Below are 18,780 nucleotides of genomic sequence, written 5' to 3'. Positions count from 1 at the left end.
AGGCCCTGCAACCACAATGTATGAGTGGAATACGCACTAAATGTGACACATTTCAAAATAGAAATGTAATTGAATTACATTGAATTGATATCAAATATAGCTGACTGTGGCCTGGTTGTCCTACATAGCCTAAGCTACGCATCCTTAGACAAATCAGGCAAGGCATTTACATCAAGACAACATTATGTTCAGGTAAAGCTGGTTAATTTATTATTTTAAGGCTACAGCTCTGGTCCAGAGCGTTTAAGTGCGTTCCTTTCTGTTACTGGTCCAGTGAGTGGAACGCCCAGGATCAGAGCTACCTGTCAAAGTGAGCAAACAAGTGTTTTGTTTCCGTGTGCGTAACCTCGGCCCCGCCCATTATAATAATACAAGGAACAAGGAAACAACACCTGCTGCCGCCGCGCATCTTTCACTCACTACTAGTAAGTATAGCCTCCTACGGCTAATTATACTATCCGAATATGTTTGTAAGTAAGGAGTTTTATGTCGATAATATTTCAATAAACAGCGTAACAAAAAAGTGCAATGTCAGATTGCTTGGTGCGTAATATAGATGAAGGGGCTCTGTTCTTTGTGAAAAATACTTTTTTCCCCCTCTGAAATACTTCCTACCCTAAAGTGCAAATAGTCTACTTTTGATGAATCAACTCCGAATCGTAGTAAGTGTAGTCTACTTGACAGATGCTCAATAAATGTGGATTGAATCCAGGAAGTCAACACAAGTTGTTTAATCAGTGATTTAAAGCTGTCAAACACGAATTACCAACTGTCTAAACATGACAACCAATGTAGCTTACATTTGTGCAAGATAAATAGTGTCCCAAGTCATACCATATTCCTAACAGTGCACTACATTTGACCAGAACTCAATGGGGGCTGATCAAAACTAGTGCACTATAACGGGAAAAGGGTGACATTTGTCTGTCAGTTGTGGGTATAAGACTGTAAAATAAGATGTACGGTCAGGTCCAGAATTATTGGCACCCTTGATAAAGACGAGCAAAAAATATATCGTGTATCAAATAAATAATACACATACGGAGCTAGTGTCAAATCCCTCCCGACATGTTCTCCAATCTCATAAAACATTTTAGAAAAATACTCGTTATCATCGCATGGTGAGGTATTGAAAACAGGGGTGCCAATAAATTTGAGCCCCTATCTTTTTCAAATATATTTTAAAAATATATATTTAAAAAAAAAATTAAAATCCCCTTCCTCCCTCAATTGTTTTTTTTAGCATACTAATATAGTTCAGTATTCTTTTTTTAATTTAGTATTTTATACAGTATTTTTTTCTCTCATCTTTATCAAAGGTGTTAATAATTGTGTATGTTATTTTGTTCAGGTCATCACCATGTCTGAGGGTAAAACAGTCACATTGAAGCCTGTGGACCTGGTAGAACCAGAACCAGGCTTCTCATCCTCTCACCTAGACCCCGCCGATACCTCCTATCAGCCCCCTGATTTAGATAAGACACCGGGTCAGCCAGACCTCCAAGGCCTGGACAGTGGACACCCGGGGACAGAGGAGAAAGGCCCTGTTGGCCCTACTACACCTGATGCTGGGGCTCAGGGGAATCGATGGACCTCAACACTGGACCAGTTTAAACTGAAGCGGTTCTTCGTCTTGAGGGTAAGCTTAATAATGACTTGAACACGGGCATCATTATAGAACAAACCGGAAGCCTATCTGTACACAATGCCCTGTTGTTACATGCAAATCATGCTTACAGTAATTATATCTACAGTAAATACTGAATCAGAATAGTTCCAAATTAGCATTGTCCTAAAAATAATGGCTTAAAACAATATTATGTTTAGTAAATTCAATTAATCCCATTCATGTGGAACATGCCCATGGTTCCCCTGCGCAGATTCATGAAATGTAACTTGTCTCAAGACACAATGTGAACAGATTTAACATCCCCATCAACCCGGCTCCGTGTGTTCACACCTACAGTAAATATATGAGTGCTTAATCAGCTGCCAGGCCAGACAGACACTCCTAAACTAATCACATTATCAATCAAGAGTTAATCAGTTAATCAGCTTAATCAGCTGCCAGGCCAGACAGACACTCCTAAACTAATCACATTATCAATCAAGAGTTAATCAGTTAATCAGCTTAATCAGCTGCCAGGCCAGACAGACACTCCTAAACTAATCACATTATCAATCAAGAGTTAATCAGTTAATCAGCTTAATCAGCTGCCAGGCCAGACAGACACTCCTAAACTAATCACATTATCAATCAAGAGTTAATCAGTTAATCAGCTTAATCAGCTGCCAGGCCAGACAGACACTCCTAAACTAATCACATTATCAATCAAGAGTTAATCAGTTAATCAGCTTAATCAGCTGCCAGGCCAGACAGACACTCCTAAACTAATCACATCATCAATCAAGAGTTGTTATAAACTGACGTGTCCAAGTGTTGTGTGCTTTTTACTCTGAGGTCAGACATGGAGAGGTTCCTTCAGAGTGGTTAGAGCGTTGGACTAGTAACCGGAAGGTTCCTTCAGAGTGGTTAGAGCGTTGGACTAGTAACCGGAAGGTTCCTTCAGAGTGGTTAGAGCGTTGGACTAGTAACCGGAAGGTTCCTTCAGAGTGGTTAGAGCGTAACCGGAAGGTTCCTTCAGAGTGGTTAGAGCGTAACCGGAAGGTTCCTTCAGAGTGGTTAGAGCTTTGGACTAGTAACCGGAAGGTTCCTTCAGAGTGGTTAGAGCGTTGGACTAGTAACCGGAAGGTTCCTTCAGAGTGGTTAGAGCGTTGGACTAGTAACCGGAAGGTTCCTTCAGAGTGGTTAGAGCGTAACCGGAAGGTTCCTTCAGAGTGGTTAGAGCTTTGGACTAGTAACCGGAAGGTTCCTTCAGAGTGGTTAGAGCGTTGGACTAGTAACCGGAAGGTTCCTTCAGAGTGGTTAGAGCGTTGGACTAGTAACCGGAAGGTTCCTTCAGAGTGGTTAGAGCGTAACCGGAAGGTTCCTTCAGAGTGGTTAGAGCGTTGGACTAGTAACCGGAAGGTTCCTTCAGAGTGGTTAGAGCGTTGGACTAGTAACCGGAAGGTTCCTTCAGAGTGGTTAGAGCGTTGGACTAGTAACCGGAAGGTTCCTTCAGAGTGGTTAGAGCGTAACCGGAAGGTTCCTTCAGAGTGGTTAGAGCTTTGGACTAGTAACCGGAAGGTTCCTTCAGAGTGGTTAGAGCGTAACCGGAAGGTTCCTTCAGAGTGGTTAGAGCGTTGGACTAGTAACCGGAAGGTTCCTTCAGAGTGGTTAGAGCGTAACCGGAAGGTTCCTTCAGAGTGGTTAGAGCGTTGGACTAGTAACCGGAAGGTTCCTTCAGAGTGGTTAGAGCGTTGGACTAGTAACCGGAAGGTTCCTTCAGAGTGGTTAGAGCGTAACCGGAAGGTTCCTTCAGAGTGGTTAGAGCGTTGGACTAGTAACCGGAAGGTTCCTTCAGAGTGGTTAGAGCGTTGGACTAGTAACCGGAAGGTTCCTTCAGAGTGGTTAGAGCGTTGGACTAGTAACCGGAAGGTTCCTTCAGAGTGGTTAGAGCGTTAACGGAAGGTTCCTTCAGAGTGGTTAGAGCGTTGGACTAGTAACCGGAAGGTTCCTTCAGAGTGGTTAGAGCGTTGGACTAGTAACCGGAAGGTTCCTTCAGAGTGGTTAGAGCGTTGGACTAGTAACCGGAAGGTTCCTTCAGAGTGGTTAGAGCGTAACCGGAAGGTTCCTTCAGAGTGGTTAGAGCGTTGGACTAGTAACCGGAAGGTTCCTTCAGAGTGGTTAGAGCGTTGGACTAGTAACCGGAAGGTTCCTTCAGAGTGGTTAGAGCGTAACCGGAAGGTTCCTTCAGAGTGGTTAGAGCGTTGGACTAGTAACCGGAAGGTTCCTTCAGAGTGGTTAGAGCGTTGGACTAGTAACCGGAAGGTTCCTTCAGAGTGGTTAGAGCGTAACCGGAAGGTTCCTTCAGAGTGGTTAGAGCGTTGGACTAGTAACCGGAAGGTTCCTTCAGAGTGGTTACAGCGTAACCGGAAGGTTCCTTCAGAGTGGTTAGAGCGTTGGACTAGTAACCGGAAGGTTCCTTCAGAGTGGTTAGAGCGTTGGACTAGTAACCGGAAGGTTCCTTCAGAGTGGTTAGAGCGTTGGACTAGTAACCGGAAGGTTCCTTCAGAGTGGTTAGAGCGTTGGACTAGTAACCGGAAGGTTCCCACCCTCTCAAGTTGTTCTGAATTCCTGCCACATTATTTTGTTGAAATATAATTTGAAATTAAGTATTGCAACCAAATTGACCATTTTAAATGTATAGGATTCAAATAATATTCAATAAATATACTACCCAACATCCTATTTGGACCAAACTTTTTTTTCTACCAATGTGTAAGACATGGGTAATCAAAAAATAATAATTTGAAAACCACTGACTGAGGTGGAGGTTATATACAGGGGGTACCGGTACAGAGTCAATGTGGAGTCTATATACAGGGGGTACCGGTACAGAGTCAATGTGGAGTCTATATACAGGGGGTACCGGTACAGAGTCAATGTGGAGGCTTTATACAGGGGGTACCGGTACAGAGTCAATGTGGAGGCTATATACAGGGGGTACCGGTACAGAGTCAATGTGGAGGCTATATACAGGGGGTACCGGTACAGAGTCAATGTGGAGGCTTTATACAGGGGGTACCGGTACAGAGTCAATGTGGAGGCTATATACAGGGGGTACTATATACAGGGGTACAGAGTCAATGTGGAGGCTATATACAGAGGGTACCGGTACAGAGTCAATGTGGAGGCTATATACAGGGGGTACCGGTACAGAGTCACTGTGGAGGCTTTATACAGGGGGTACCGGTACAGAGTCAATGTGGAGGCTTTATACAGGGGGTACCGGTACAGAGTCAATGTGGAGGCTATATACAGGGGGTACCGGTACAGAGTCAATGTGGAGGCTATATACAGGGGGTACCGGTACAGAGTCAATGTGGAGGCTATATACAGGGTGTTACGGTACAGAGTCAATGTGGAGGCTATATACAGGGGGGTACCGGTACAGAGTCAATGTGGAGGCTAAATACAGGGTGTTATGGTACAGAGTCAATGTGGAGGCTTTATACAGGGGGTACCGGTACAGAGTCAATGTGGAGGCTATATACAGGGGGGTACCGGTACAGAGTCAATGTGGAGGCTAAATACAGGGTGTTATGGTACAGAGTCAATGTGGAGGCTTTATACAGGGGGTACCGGTACAGAGTCAATGTGGAGGCTTTATACAGGGGGTACCGGTACAGAGTCATACTGCTGGATTGCAGAGAAAACACTCAAAACCTTTTGTTCTTATTAAGAGACATTGACACCGTTTGTGCTTCTACATCTAATAATTGTCCCTATTGTTACGGCGGAATGATCTTTAACCATGTGTTGTTGTTTCTGTTTAGCCAGGGACCATGGACCAAGCTCTTGAGGACATCAAGGCTCTGGTCAATCAGGATGAGGATGGCGATGTCCATGGTGTCTGGCTGATGGCCGAGTGAGTTTATCGCCGTTCATATCTCTCTCACCCTACTATGTCCTGGTCTTCCGTAGCCATTCTAGGCCTGATGGATGAGCAGAAGAAGAAATCACATAACAGGATGTTGCAAAACATCAGATTTTCTGTTTGAACAAGTTGTGATGATGTACAGTGCCTACGGAGACTTGATTACACACAGGTGGATTGTATTTATCATCATTAGTCATTTAGGTCAACATTGGATCATTTAGAGATCCTCACTGAACTTCTGGAGAGAGTTTGCTGCACTGAAAGTAAAGGGGCTGAATAATTTTGCACGCCCAATTTTTCAGTTTTTGATTTGTTAAAAAAGTTTGAAATATCCAATAAATGTCGTAAATACTTTCGCAAGGCACTGTACTATTGCCTGTTGCGTTCCCATCAACAGTGTAAAACCCCCACTGATATCTGGTCGTTCTCAGCTCGTATATAGTACCTGGTCATTCTCAGCTGATATATAGTACCTGGTTGTTCTCAGCTGATATATAGTACCTGGTTGTTCTCAGCTCGATTATAGTACCTGGTTGTTCTCAGCTGATATATAGTACCTGGTTGTTCTCAGCTGATATATAGTACCTGGTCGTTCTCAGCTCGTATATAGTACCTGGTTGTTCTCAGCTGATATATAGTACCTGGTTGTTCTCAGCTGATATATAGTACCTGGTTGTTCTCAGCTGATATATAGTACCTGGTTGTTCTCAGCTGATATATAGTACCTGGTTGTTCTCAGCTGATATATAGTACCTGGTTGTTCTCATCATTATAGTACCTGGTTGTTCTCAGCTGATATATAGTACCTGGTTGTTCTCAGCTGATATATAGTACCTGGTCATTCTCAGCTGATATATAGTACCTGGTTGTTCTCAGCTGATATATAGTACCTGGTTGTTATCAGCTGATATATAGTACCTGGTTGTTCTCAGCTGATATATAGTACCTGGTTGTTCTCAGCTGATATATAGTACCTGGTTGTTCTCAGCTGATATATAGTACCTGGTTGTTCTCATCATTATAGTACCTGGTTGTTCTCAGCTGATATATAGTACCTGGTTGTTCTCAGCTGATATATAGTACCTGGTCATTCTCAGCTGATATATAGTACCTGGTTGTTCTCAGCTGATATATAGTACCTGGTTGTTATCAGCTGATATATAGTACCTGGTTGTTCTCAGCTGATCTTCCTCCCCATCTAAGTTCAATTCAGTCAATTGTTACAACATGTTCAGTAAATGAACATTCAGAAAGTTATTTCAGTGAGATGGTGACATTTACCCAGCAGCACTAGCATCTGTCAGAGCCTATCACGCAGCCCGGTTGGGCACCATGCTCTTTCAGGAAACATTTAAAAGCCTTAGCTGTGTGAAATAAATTATATATCCTGTCCTTCACGGTGTAAATTCCTACAATGGCTCTGCAGTTCTATGTTTGTCTGTGTGTGGACTTCTTTGTAACAAAGGAAAGTGTTTGTTAGATACAACTGTACTTAATGGCATTTATGAGTTTTCCATAAGGTTTACGGCTTTTCTGTTGAAGATGTCGTATAAGGTGACCTGCAGCTTATGAGTTTTCATCCGTCTCAAGTAGCTCCTGTAGTGCACAGAGGGTTTATAGTACAGGGATTCTTCAAAGATGGGACTATCGCTAATTTTTCCCCACAAATAGTTGTGACTTGTTTCAAGAAGCTATGCGTATGTCACACGTCACTACTTCCAGAGGCATTTGCTTTAAAAAAAATCAAAACGTGTGTTTTTTTGGGCTGAAATGCCTTCTGGAACATGTGAACTTTCATGTGCCTTAATAACAAACTTATCTATAAATATGAATACAATATGAATACAATTGTTAAGTTACGAGCCTAGTTGGTTTAGCCACAGAAAAAACACAGGAACCTTCCCGCTTGCCATGATTGGCTGAGATAATTGTTGGTCTGGACATGCCGAGAGAAGAGTTCAGATTGGTCTGACTTGTTAACAGGTCAGCTGGAAAAAGTTATGATGGACTACTTTCATGCTGATTCTCTCTGATAATGAAAATTAATCCGACGGATGAGGAAATCCCTGATTTAGATAAAAAAACATTTTCATTGAACCAGACATTGTGGAGTCTTCTGATGACAGTGATGGGGAAGAAACGGCAATCAACAGTGTTGTTGTCACGGAAGAAGTTGACAGAGTTTTGAAGCAGAGAGTTGATTGCCATATGCGTAGAGATTCGAAAAGAGAAGGCTGTTGTATAAAACACTTGTATCCGGATTACATCTTCAAACTGAGGGCAACCATGGCGTCCATGACAGAGGGAGAATCATTCAGCCACGTATACGGGTAAGAGTCTAGCTACATTTTCAGACATTAGTAGTTTCTAATTTAGTCAGAAAGTCATTTTCATTGCAAGGTAAAGTGTACTGTTATCTAGCTAGCTAAGGTGACGTGTAATGTCGTAATATTATTTGTGTGTTAGAAAACCATTTGCATTGATAGTTATAGCCTAATGTTAGCTAGATAACGTTGAACCTATTTGGTTAGCTTTAGCTAACTGAAGATTCCTGCATGTTAGTATGAGTTGGGATTCATTTATGGTTCCTTGTTTAGCTAGCTAGCTAAATGTCTAAAGTAAAGACTCCACTATGTAAGTAACCATTTCACTGTACTGTTTACATCTGTATCCAAACGGACTTGTTGGAAAGGTGAAAGTCACTGAGCTCCTCGGACGCCGCCAGCCGCAACCGGGAGACCCATGGGGCGGCGCATAATTGGCCCAGCGTCGTCCGGGTAAGGGGACGGTTTTGGCCGGCAGGGATGTCCTTGTCACATCGCCTTCGAGCAACTCCTGTGGCGGTCCGGGCGCAGTGCACGCTGACATGGTCGCCAGGTGTACGGTGTTTCCTCCGACACATTGGTGATGCTGGCTTCTGGGTTAAGCGGTCATTGTGTCAAGTAGCAGTGCGGCTTGGTTGGGTTGTGTTGCTGGAGGACGCACGGCTCTCGACCTTCGCCTCTCCTAAGTACGTTGCAGCGATGAGACAAGACTGTAACTACCAATTGGATACCACAAAATAAAAATAAAGCCACTGAGCTCTTCATAAGACCATTCTCCTGCCAATGTTTGTCTATGGAGATTGCATGGCTGCATGCTTGATTTTATTCACCTGTCTGCTAATGATGTGGCTGAAATAACCAAATACACTCATTTGAAGGGTTGTCCACATACTTTTATGTATATACATAAAAATAATAAAATACTTATTTTCCACCATTTGCAAATAAATTCATAAAAAATCCTACAATGTGATTTTCTGGATTTTTTTCCCTCATTTTGTCTGTCATAATTTAAGTGTACCTATGATGAAAGTTACAGGCCTCTCTCATCTTTTTAAGTGGGAGAACTTGCACAATTGGTGGCTGACTAAATACTTTTTTGCCCCACTGTATAGTGTACACACACTTGAGTATACCAAACATTAACAACACCTTCCTAGTAATGAGTTGCACCCCCCTTTGCCCTCAGAACAGCCTCAATTCGTCAGGGCATGGACTCTACAAGGTGTCATGTGATCCACCTACTACAGTACCCTGTTCAAAGGCACATCAATAAGCAGTCATACATTTTCACCTGCATTCACCTGATCAGTCTATGTCATGGAAAGAGAAGATGTTTCTAATGTTTTGTGTACATTTATTTGTGTATATATATATATATATATATATTTATATATGTTTTTACAAATTGATACTTTGAGTCAAATATTGATATCGCCCCAAAATAATATTGTGATATTTAACTGTATAGATTTTTCCCCCATCACTAACTAACTAACTAACTAGACAACTAGCCAACTAGCTAGCTAGAGACAACTAGCCAACTAACTAGCTAACTCACGAATTAGCTAACTAGATAACTAACTAGCTAGACAACTAGCCAACTAGCTAGACAACTAGCCAACTAGCTAGCTAGAGACAACTAGCCAACTAGCTAGCTAACTAGATAACTAACTAAGTAGCAGTGTGGTGGAAGTGGTTGCAGCACTAATATCTTCCTGAGGGTTTATGTGCAGCAGCAGTAGAAGACCCACTGCAAACACACAGGAACGGAGTGTTCCCAGCTCACCAGGGAGTGTTCCCAGCTCACCAGGGAGTGTTCCCAGCTCACCAGGGAGTGTTCCCAGCTCAGGGAGTGTTCCCAGCTCACCAGGGAGTGTTCCCAGCTCACCGGGGAGTGTTCCCAGCTCACCAGGGAGTGTTCCCAGCTCACCAGGGAGTGTTCCCAGCTCACCAGGGAGAGTTCCCAGCTCACCGGGGAGTGTTCCCAGCTCACCGGGGAGTGTTCCCAGCTCGGGAGTGTTCCCAGCTCACCGGGAGTGTTCCCAGCTCACCAGGAGAGTTCCCAGCTCACCGGGAGTGTTCCCAGCTCACCAGGAGTGTTCCCAGCTCACCAGGGAGTGTGTTCCCAGGAGTGTTCCCAGCTCACCAGGGAGTGTTCCCAGCTCACCAGGGAGTGTTCCCAGCTCACCTGGGGAGTGTTCCCAGCTCACCGGGGAGTGTTCCCAGCTCACCGGGGAGTGTTCCCAGCTCACCAGGGAGTGTTCCCAGCTCACCAGGGAGTGTTCCCAGCTCACCAGGGAGTGTTCCCAGCTCACCAGGGAGTGTTCCCAGCTCACCAGGGAGTGTTCCCAGCTCACCCGGGAGTGTTCCCAGCTCACCCGGGGAGTGTTCCCAGCTCACCAGGGAGTGTTCCCAGCTCACCCGGGGAGTGTTCCCAGCTCACCCGGGAGTTCCCAGCTCACCCGGGAGTGTTCCCAGCTCACCCGGGAGTGTTCCCAGCTCACCGGGGAGTGTTCCCAGCTCACCGGGGAGTGTTCCCAGCTCACCGGGGAGTGTTCCCAGTGTTCCCAGCTCACCGGGAGTGTTCCCAGCTCACCGGGAGTGCTCAGTGTTCCCAGCTCACCGGGAGTGTTCCCAGCTCACCGGGAGTGTTCCCAGCTCACCGGGAGTGTTCCCAGCTCACCCGGGAGTGTTCCCAGCTCACCAGGGAGTGTTCCCAGCTCACTTAGGGAGTGTTCCCAGCTCACCGGGGAGGTTCCCAGCTCACCAGGAGGAAGCTCACCAGGGAGAGTTCCCAGCTCACCCGGGGAGTGTTCCCAGCTCACTCGGGAGTGTTCCCAGCTCACCGGGGAGTGTTCCCAGCTCACCGGGAGTGTTCCCAGCTCACCGGGAGTTTAGCTCACCGGGAGTTTTCCCATCTCAGCTCACCGGGAGTGTTCCCATCTTTGTCACCGGGGAGTGTTCCCAGTTCACCGGGGAGTGTTCCCAGTTCACCGGGGAGTGTTCCCAGCTCACCAGGGAGTGTTCCCAGTTCACCGGGGAGTGTTCCCAGCTCACCGGGGAGTGTTCCCAGCTCACCACAGGGAGTGTTCCCAGCTCACCGGGGAGTGTTCCCAGCTCACCGGGGAGTGTTCCCAGCTCACCGGGGAGTGTTCCCAGCTCACCCGGGGAGTGTTCCCAGCTCACCCGGGGAGTGTTCCCAGCTCACCCGGGGAGTGTTCCCAGCTCGCCGAGGAGTGTTCCCAGCTCACCAGGGAGGGAGGGAGAATAAGAGAGACTGAGAGAGACGGAGAATCCATGCCACCGTAAATAACTTGTGTGCATGTAGCGAGGGATGTGTGTGTGTGTGTGTGCGTGTGTGTCCACCTGACATAAATGACTAAGAAAATATTTCTCCTTGTTAGACTTAGAGGTAGGCCTTCAGGAGGAAGAAGTGATGTGTGCTCTCTCTCTCTGCTCATATTATTTATTCATTTTCTATCTCTTTATCTTTGTCTTTCTCTTTTTATGTCTCTCGCTTTGTCTTGCTCCCGGGAGGCGCAGCGGTCTAATGCACTGCATCTCAGTGCAAGAGGCGTCACTACAATCCCTGGTTCGAATCCAGTATCACATCCGGCCGTGATTGGGAGTACCATAGGGTGGAGCAGAATTGGCCCAGCGTTGTCTGGGTTTGGCCGTCATTGAAAATAAGAATTTGTTCTTATTAATTGACATGCCTAGTTAAATAAATAAAAATCTCTCTTTGTCTTTTTATCTCTCTCTCTTTCTCTATCTCTCTTATCTTTGTCTTATATTTAATTATCTCTGTCTTTTATCTCTTTATCTCTCTTTCTTTATCACTCATTCTCTCTCTTATTTTCTTTCTTTCTCTGTTTCTCTTCTCTCTGCATCTGTTTCTGCTTTCTCTTTTATCTCTCTCTCTCTTTATCTTTCTCTCTTTCTCTATCTCTCTTATCTTTGTCTTATATTTAATTATCTCTGTCTTTTATCTCTTTATCTCTCTTTCTTTATCACTCATTCTCTCTCTCATTTGCTTTCTCTCTCATCTCTCTTCTGTCTTTATCTGTTAAATCCAAACCGGCTTTATTTGCATGGTAAACATATGTTTACAAAGCAAATGGTCAATAAAGGGAAATAATCAGTAATCAGTTGATTTCCCCCTCCAGGATGGAGAGGCTGTCTTCATTAAAGTATGGGGATTCTAGTGGGGGATATAGGGGATTCTAGTGGGGGGATATGGGGATTCTAGTGGGGGGATATAGGGGATTCTAGTGGGGGGATATAGGTAGCACACAGGAGGACATTTTTCTCTGTTGAGATCCTTTAGAATTTCTAGACAAATGTAAAATGTTCCTGTTTTGATTAATTTAATGGAGTGAGTTAGGTCTCCTCTATACCAAATTAGCATACCCCTTGAGTCCCTTCCCTGTTTCACACCTGGTAGTTTGGTGGATGGGACTACCAGCTCTCTGTAACCTAGAGGGCAACCAGTGGGTCCATCTCCTCTATACCACCCACCTGGTAGTGTGGTGGATGGGACTACCAGTTCTCTGTAACCTAGAGGGCAACCAGTGGGTCCATCTCCTCTATACCACCCACCTGTTAGTGTGGTGGATGGGACTACCAGCTCTACATTTACATTTAAGTAATTTAGCAGACGCTCTTATCCAGAGCGACTTACAAATTGGTGCATTCACCTTATGACATCCAGTGGAACAGCCACTTTACAATAGTGCATCTAAATCTTTTAAGGGGGGTGAGAAGGATTACTTTATCCTATCCTAGGTATTCCTTAAAGAGGTGGGGTTTCAGGTGTCTCCGGAAGGTGGTGATTGACTCCGCTGTCCTGGCGTCGTGAGGGAGTTTGTTCCACCATTGGGGGGCCAGAGCAGCGAACAGTTTTGACTGGGCTGAGCGGGAACTGTACTTCCTCAGTGGTAGGGAGGCGAGCAGGCCAGAGGTGGATGAACGCAGTGCCCTTGTTTGGGTGTAGGGCCTGATCAGAGCCTGGAGGTACTGAGGTGCCGTTCCCCTCACAGCTCCGTAGGCAAGCACCATGGTCTTGTAGCGGATGCGAGCTTCAACTGGAAGCCAGTGGAGAGAGCGGAGGAGCGGGGTGACGTGAGAGAACTTGGGAAGGTTGAACACCAGACGGGCTGCGGCGTTCTGGATGAGTTGTAGGGGTTTAAGTGCCTGGATTTGGACCTGCGCCGCTTCCTGTGTGAGGCAGGGTCGTACTCTGCGGATGTTGTAGAGCATGAACCTACAGGAACGGGCCACCGCCTTGATGTTATTTGAGAACGACAGGGTGTTGTCCAGGATCACGCCAAGGTTCTTAGCGCTCTGGGAGGAGGACACAATGGAGTTGTCAACCGTGATGGCGAGATCATAGAACGGGCAGTCCTTCCCCGGGAGGAAGAGCAGCTCCGTCTTGCCGAGGTTCAGCTTGAGGTGGTGATCCGTCATCCACACTGATATGTCTGCCAGACATGCAGAGATGCGATTCGCCACCTGGTCATCAGAAGGGGGAAAGGAGAAGATTAATTGTGTGTCGTCTGCATAGCAATGATAGGAGAGACCATGTGAGGTTATGACAGAGCCAAGTGACTTGGTGTATAGCGAGAATAGGAGAGGGCCTAGAACAGAGCCCTGGTGGACACCAGTGGTGAGAGCACGTGGTGAGGAGACAGATTCTCGCCACGCCACCTGGTAGGAGCGACCTGTCAGGTAGGACGCAATCCAAGCGTGGGCCGCGCCGGAGATGCCCAACTCGGAGAGGGTGGAGAGGAGGATCTGATGGTTCACAGTATCGAAGGCAGCTGATAGGTCTAGAAGGATGAGAGCAGAGAGAGAGAGTTAGCTTTAGCAGTGCGGAGCGCCTCCGTGATACAGAGAAGAGCAGTCTCAGTTGAATGACTAGTCTTGAAACCTGACTGATTTGGATCAAGAAGGTCATTCTGAGAGAGATAGCGGGAGAGCTGGCCAAGGACGGCACGTTCAAGAGTTTTGGAGAGAAAAGAAAGAAGGGATACTGGTCTGTAGTTGTTGACATCGGAGGGATCGAGTGTAGGTTTTTTCAGAAGGGGTGCAACTCTCGCTCTCTTGAAGACGGAAGGGACGTAGCCAGCGGTCAGGGATGAGTTGATGAGCGAGGTGAGGTAAGGGAGAAGGTCTCCGGAAATGGTCTGGAGAAGAGAGGAGGGGATAGGGTCAAGCGGGCAGGTTGTTGGGCGGGCCGGCCGTCACAAGATGCGAGATTTCATCTGGAGAGAGAGGGGAGAAAGAGGTCAGAGCACAGGGTAGGGCAGTGTGAGCAGAACCAGCGGTGTCGTTTGATTTAGCAAACGTGGATCGGATGTCGTCGACCTTCTTTTCAAAATGGTTGACGAAGTCATCTGCAGAGAGGGAGGGGGGGGAGGAGGATTCAGGAGGGAGGAGAAGGTGGCAAAGAGCTTCCTAGGGTTAGAGGCAGATGCTTGGAATTTAGAGTGGTAGAAAGTGGCTTTAGCAGCAGAGACAGAAGAGGAACATGTAGAGAGGAGGGAGTGAAAGGATGCCAGGTCCGCAGGGAGGCGAGTTTTCCTCCATTTCCGCTCGGCTACCCAGGAGCCCTGTTCTCTGTAACCTAGAGGGCAACCAGTGGGTCCGTCTCCTCTATACCAGGTTTCTTGCAGTATGACAATGTCTGTATTACCAATTTCTTTGGTGAAGTCCGGGTTTCTGCTCTTTAGGCCAAAGGCAGATGACCTCAGGCCTGGGATATTCCAGGATGGTATAGTGAAGGCTTTGTGTTCCATAAAGTGTCCAATGTTGTTGGTCGTGGTTTGGCCTCAGACCAGTAAGTGTGAGCAGAGCTTTCATGTTAAGCTTTCATGTTAAGCTTTCATGTTGAGCTTTCATGTTGAGGCGATGTCCTTTAAGGTCCTGGCGAAGGTGGGCTCTGCTGCCTTGTAGAGGTGGACCTGGTCATAAAGGTGGGCTCTGCTGCATTGTAGAGGTGGACCTGGTCATAGAGGCTGTTCTAGTCCAGGGTGGACCTGGTCATAGAGGCTGTTCTAGTCCAGGGTGGACCTGGTCATAGAGGCTGTTCTAGTCCAGGGTGGACCTGGTCATAGAGGCTGTTCTAGTCCAGGGTGGACCTGGTCATAGAGGCTGTTCTAGTCCAGGGTGGACCTGGTCATAGAGGCTGTTCTAGTCCAGGGTGGACCTGGTCATAGAGGCTGTTCTAGTCCAGGGTGGACCTGGTCATAGAGGCTGTTCTAGTCCAGGGTGGACCTGGTCATAGAGGCTGTTCTAGTCCAGGGTGGACCTGGTCATAGAGGCTGTTCTAGTCCAGGGTGGACCTGGTCATAGAGGCTGTTCTAGTCCAGGGTGGACCTGGTCATAGAGGCTGTTCTAGTCCAGGGTGGACCTGGTCATAGAGGCTGTTCTAGTCCAGGGTGGACCTGGTCATAGAGGCTGTTCTAGTCCAGGGTGGACCTGGTCATAGAGGCTGTTCTAGTCCAGGGTGGAGTGGTGGACCTGGTCATAGAGGCTGTTCTAGTCCAGGGTGGACCTGGTCATAGAGAATGTTCTAGTCCAGGGTGGACCTGGTCATAGAGGCTGTTCTAGTCCAGGGTGGACCTGGTCATAGAGGCTGTTCTAGTCCAGGGTGGACCTGGTCATAGAGGCTGTTCTAGTCCAGGGTGGACCTGGTCATAGAGACTGTTCTAGTCCAGGGTGGACCTGGTCATAGAGGCTGTTCTAGTCCAGGGTGGACCTGGTCATAGAGGCTGTTCTAGTCCAGGGTGGACCTGGTCATAGAGGCTGTTCTAGTCCAGGGTGGACCTGGTCATAGAGGCTGTTCTAGTCCAGGGTGGACCTGGTCATAGAGGCTGTTCTAGTCCAGGGTGGACCTGGTCATAGAGGCTGTTCTAGTCCAGGGTGGACCTGGTCATAGAGGCTGTTCTAGTCCAGGGTGGACCTGGTCATAGAGGCTGTTCTAGTCCAGGGTGGACCTGGTCATAGAGGCTGTTCTAGTCCAGGGTGGATTGGTGGACCTGGTCATAGAGGCTGTTCTAGTCCAGGGTGGAGTGGTGGACCTGGTCATGGAGGCTGTTCTAGTCCAGGGTGGACCTGGTCATAGAGGCTGTTCTAGTCCAGGGTGGACCTGGTCATAGAGGCTGTTCTAGTCCAGGGTGGAGTGGTGGACCTGGTCATAGAGGCTGTTCTAGTCCAGGGTGGACCTGGTCATAGAGGCTGTTCTAGTCCAGGGTGGACCTGGTCATAGAGGCTGTTCTAGTCCAGGGTGGAGTGGTGGACCTGGTCATAGAGGCTGTTCTAGTCCAGGGTGGACCTGGTCATAGAGGCTGTTCTAGTCCAGGGTGGACCTGGTCATAGAGGCTGTTCTAGTCCAGGGTGGACCTGGTCATAGAGGCTGTTCTAGTCCAGGGTGGAAATGGTCATAGAGGCTGTTCTAGTCCAGGGTGGAGTGGTGGACCTGGTCATAGAGGCTGTTCTAATCCAGGGTGGACCTGGTCATAGAGGCTGTTCTAATCCAGGGTGGACCTGGTCATAGAGGCTGTTCTAGTCCAGGGTGGACCTGGTCATATAGGCTGTTCTAGTCCAGGGTGGACCTGGTCATAGAGGCTGTTCTAGTCCAGGGTGGAGTGGTGGACCTGGTCATAGAGGCTGTTCTAGTCCAGGGTGGACCTGGTCATAGAGGCTGTTCTAGTCCAGGGTGGACCTGGTCATAGAGGCTGTTCTAGTCCAGGGTGGAAATGGTCATAGAGGCTGTTCTAGTCCAGGGTGTAGTGGTGGACCTGGTCATAGAGGCTGTTCTAATCCAGGGTGGACCTGGTCATAGAGGCTGTTCTAATCCAGGGTGGACCTGGTCATAGAGGCTGTTCTAGTCCAGGGTGGACCTGGTCATAGAGGCTGTTCTAGTCCAGGGTGGAGTGGTGGACCTGGTCATAGAGGCTGTTCTAGTCCAGGGTGGACCTGGTCATAGAGGCTGTTCTAGTCCAGGGTGGACCTGGTCATAGAGGCTGTTCTAGTCCAGGGTGGACCTGGTCATAGAGGCTGTTCTAGTCCAGGGTGGACCTGGTCATAGAGGCTGTTCTAGTCCAGGGTGGAGTGGTGGACCTGGTCATAGAGGCTGTTCTAGTCCAGGGTGGACCTGGTCATAGAGGCTGTTCTAGTCCAGGGTGGACCTGGTCATAGAGGCTGTTCTAGTCCAGGGTGGACCTGGTCATAGAGGCTGTTCTAGTCCAGGGTGGAACTGGTCATAGAGGCTGTTCTAGTCCAGGGTGGACCTGGTCATAGAGACTGTTCTAGTCCAGGGTGGAGTGGTGGACCTGGTCATAGAGGCTGTTCTAGTCCAGGGTGGACCTGGTCATAGAGGCTGTTCTAGTCCAGGGTGGAGTGGTGGACCTGGTCATAGAGGCTGTTCTAGTCCAGGGTGGACCTGGTCATAGAGGCTGTTCTAGTCCAGGGTGGACCTGGTCATAGAGGCTGTTCTAGTCCAGGGTGGAGTGGTGGACCTGGTCATAGAGGCTGTTCTAGTCCAGGGTGGACCTGGTCATAGAGACTGTTCTAGTCCAGGGTGGAGTGGTGGACCTGGTCATAGAGGCTGTTCTAGTCCAGGGTGGAGTGGTGGACCTGGTCATAGAGGCTGTTCTAGTCCAGGGTGGAGTGGTGGACCTGGTCATAGAGGCTGTTCTAGTCCAGGGTGGACCTGGTCATAGAGGCTGTTCTAGTCCAGGGTGGAGTGGTGGACCTGGTCATAGAGGCTGTTCTAGTCCAGGGTGGACCTGGTCATAGAGGCTGTTCTAGTCCAGGGTGGAACTGGTCATAGAGGCTGTTCTAGTCCAGGGTGGACCTGGTCATAGAGACTGTTCTAGTCCAGGGTGGAGTGGTGGACCTGGTCATAGAGGCTGTTCTAGTCCAGGGTGGACCTGGTCATAGAGGCTGTTCTAGTCCAGGGTGGAGTGGTGGACCTGGTCATAGAGGCTGTTCTAGTCCAGGGTGGACCTGGTCATAGAGGCTGTTCTAGTCCAGGGTGGAGTGGTGGACCTGGTCATAGAGGCTGTTCTAGTCCAGGGTGGAGTGGTGGACCTGGTCATAGAGGCTGTTCTAGTCCAGGGTGGAGTGGTGGACCTGGTCATAGAGGCTGTTCTAGCCCAGGGTGGACCTGGTCATAGAGGCTGTTCCAGTCCAGGGTGGACCTGGTCATAGAGGCTGTTCTAGTCCAGGGTGGAGTGGTGGACCTGGTCATAGAGGCTGTTCTAGTCCAGGGTGGACCTGGTAATAGAGGCTGTTCTAGTCCAGGGTGGACCTGGTCATAGAGGCTGTTCTAGTCCAGGGTGGACCTGGTCATAGAGGCTGTTCTAGTCCAGGGTGGACCTGGTCATAGAGGCTGTTCTAGTCCAGGGTGGACCTGGTCATAGAGGCTGTTCTAGTCCAGGGTGGAGTGGTGGGCCGGGTCGGTAGGCGTTAGGTTTTGAAGCACAGTCACAGGAAATACATTTGTTTACCCGCTGTATTGTGGCAGGGTAGAAGTCTTTTCGTGGTAGCAGGGTGGAAGTCTTTTCGTGGTAGCAGGGTAGAAGTATTTTCATGGTAGCAGGGTGTAAGTCTTTTCGTGGTAGCCGGGTGTAAGTCTTTTCATGGTAGCAGGGTGTAAGTCTTTTCGTGGTAGCCGGGTGTAAGTCTTTTCGTGGTAGCAGGGTAGAAGTCTTTTCATGGTAGCAGGGTGGAAGTCTTTTCGTGGTAGCCGGGTGTAAGTCTTTTCGTGGTAGCCGGGTGTAAGTCTTTTCATAGTAGCAGGGTGTAAGTCTTTTCGTGGTAGCCGGGTTTAAGTCTTTTCGTGGTAGCAGGGTAGAAGTCTTTTCGTGGTAGCCGGGTGTAAGTCTTTTCGTGGTAGCCGGGTA

General features: G+C 48.0%; 1 protein-coding gene across 1 annotated transcript in view; it reads left to right on the top strand.

Moving 5' to 3' along the window:
- The first annotated feature begins 400 nt into the window (after positions 1-400).
- Positions 401-18,780, top strand: part of LOC115126457 (tumor protein p63-regulated gene 1-like protein) — a 100,363-nt gene continuing 81,983 nt past the window's right edge. Inside the window, exons 1-3 of the mRNA XM_065009481.1 lie at positions 401-425; positions 1,352-1,639; positions 5,440-5,531. Of these exons, the coding sequence (XP_064865553.1) occupies positions 1,361-1,639; positions 5,440-5,531 (371 nt within the window). The 5' untranslated portion in view covers positions 401-425; positions 1,352-1,360. The remainder of the gene's footprint in view (positions 426-1,351; positions 1,640-5,439; positions 5,532-18,780) is intronic.

This window comes from Oncorhynchus nerka, linkage group LG25, assembly GCF_034236695.1.
Source record: "Oncorhynchus nerka isolate Pitt River linkage group LG25, Oner_Uvic_2.0, whole genome shotgun sequence".
Lineage (NCBI taxonomy): Eukaryota > Metazoa > Chordata > Actinopteri > Salmoniformes > Salmonidae > Oncorhynchus > Oncorhynchus nerka.
Note: the sequence above shows the minus strand (reverse complement) of the source record. Positions and strands in the feature narration are given on the sequence as shown.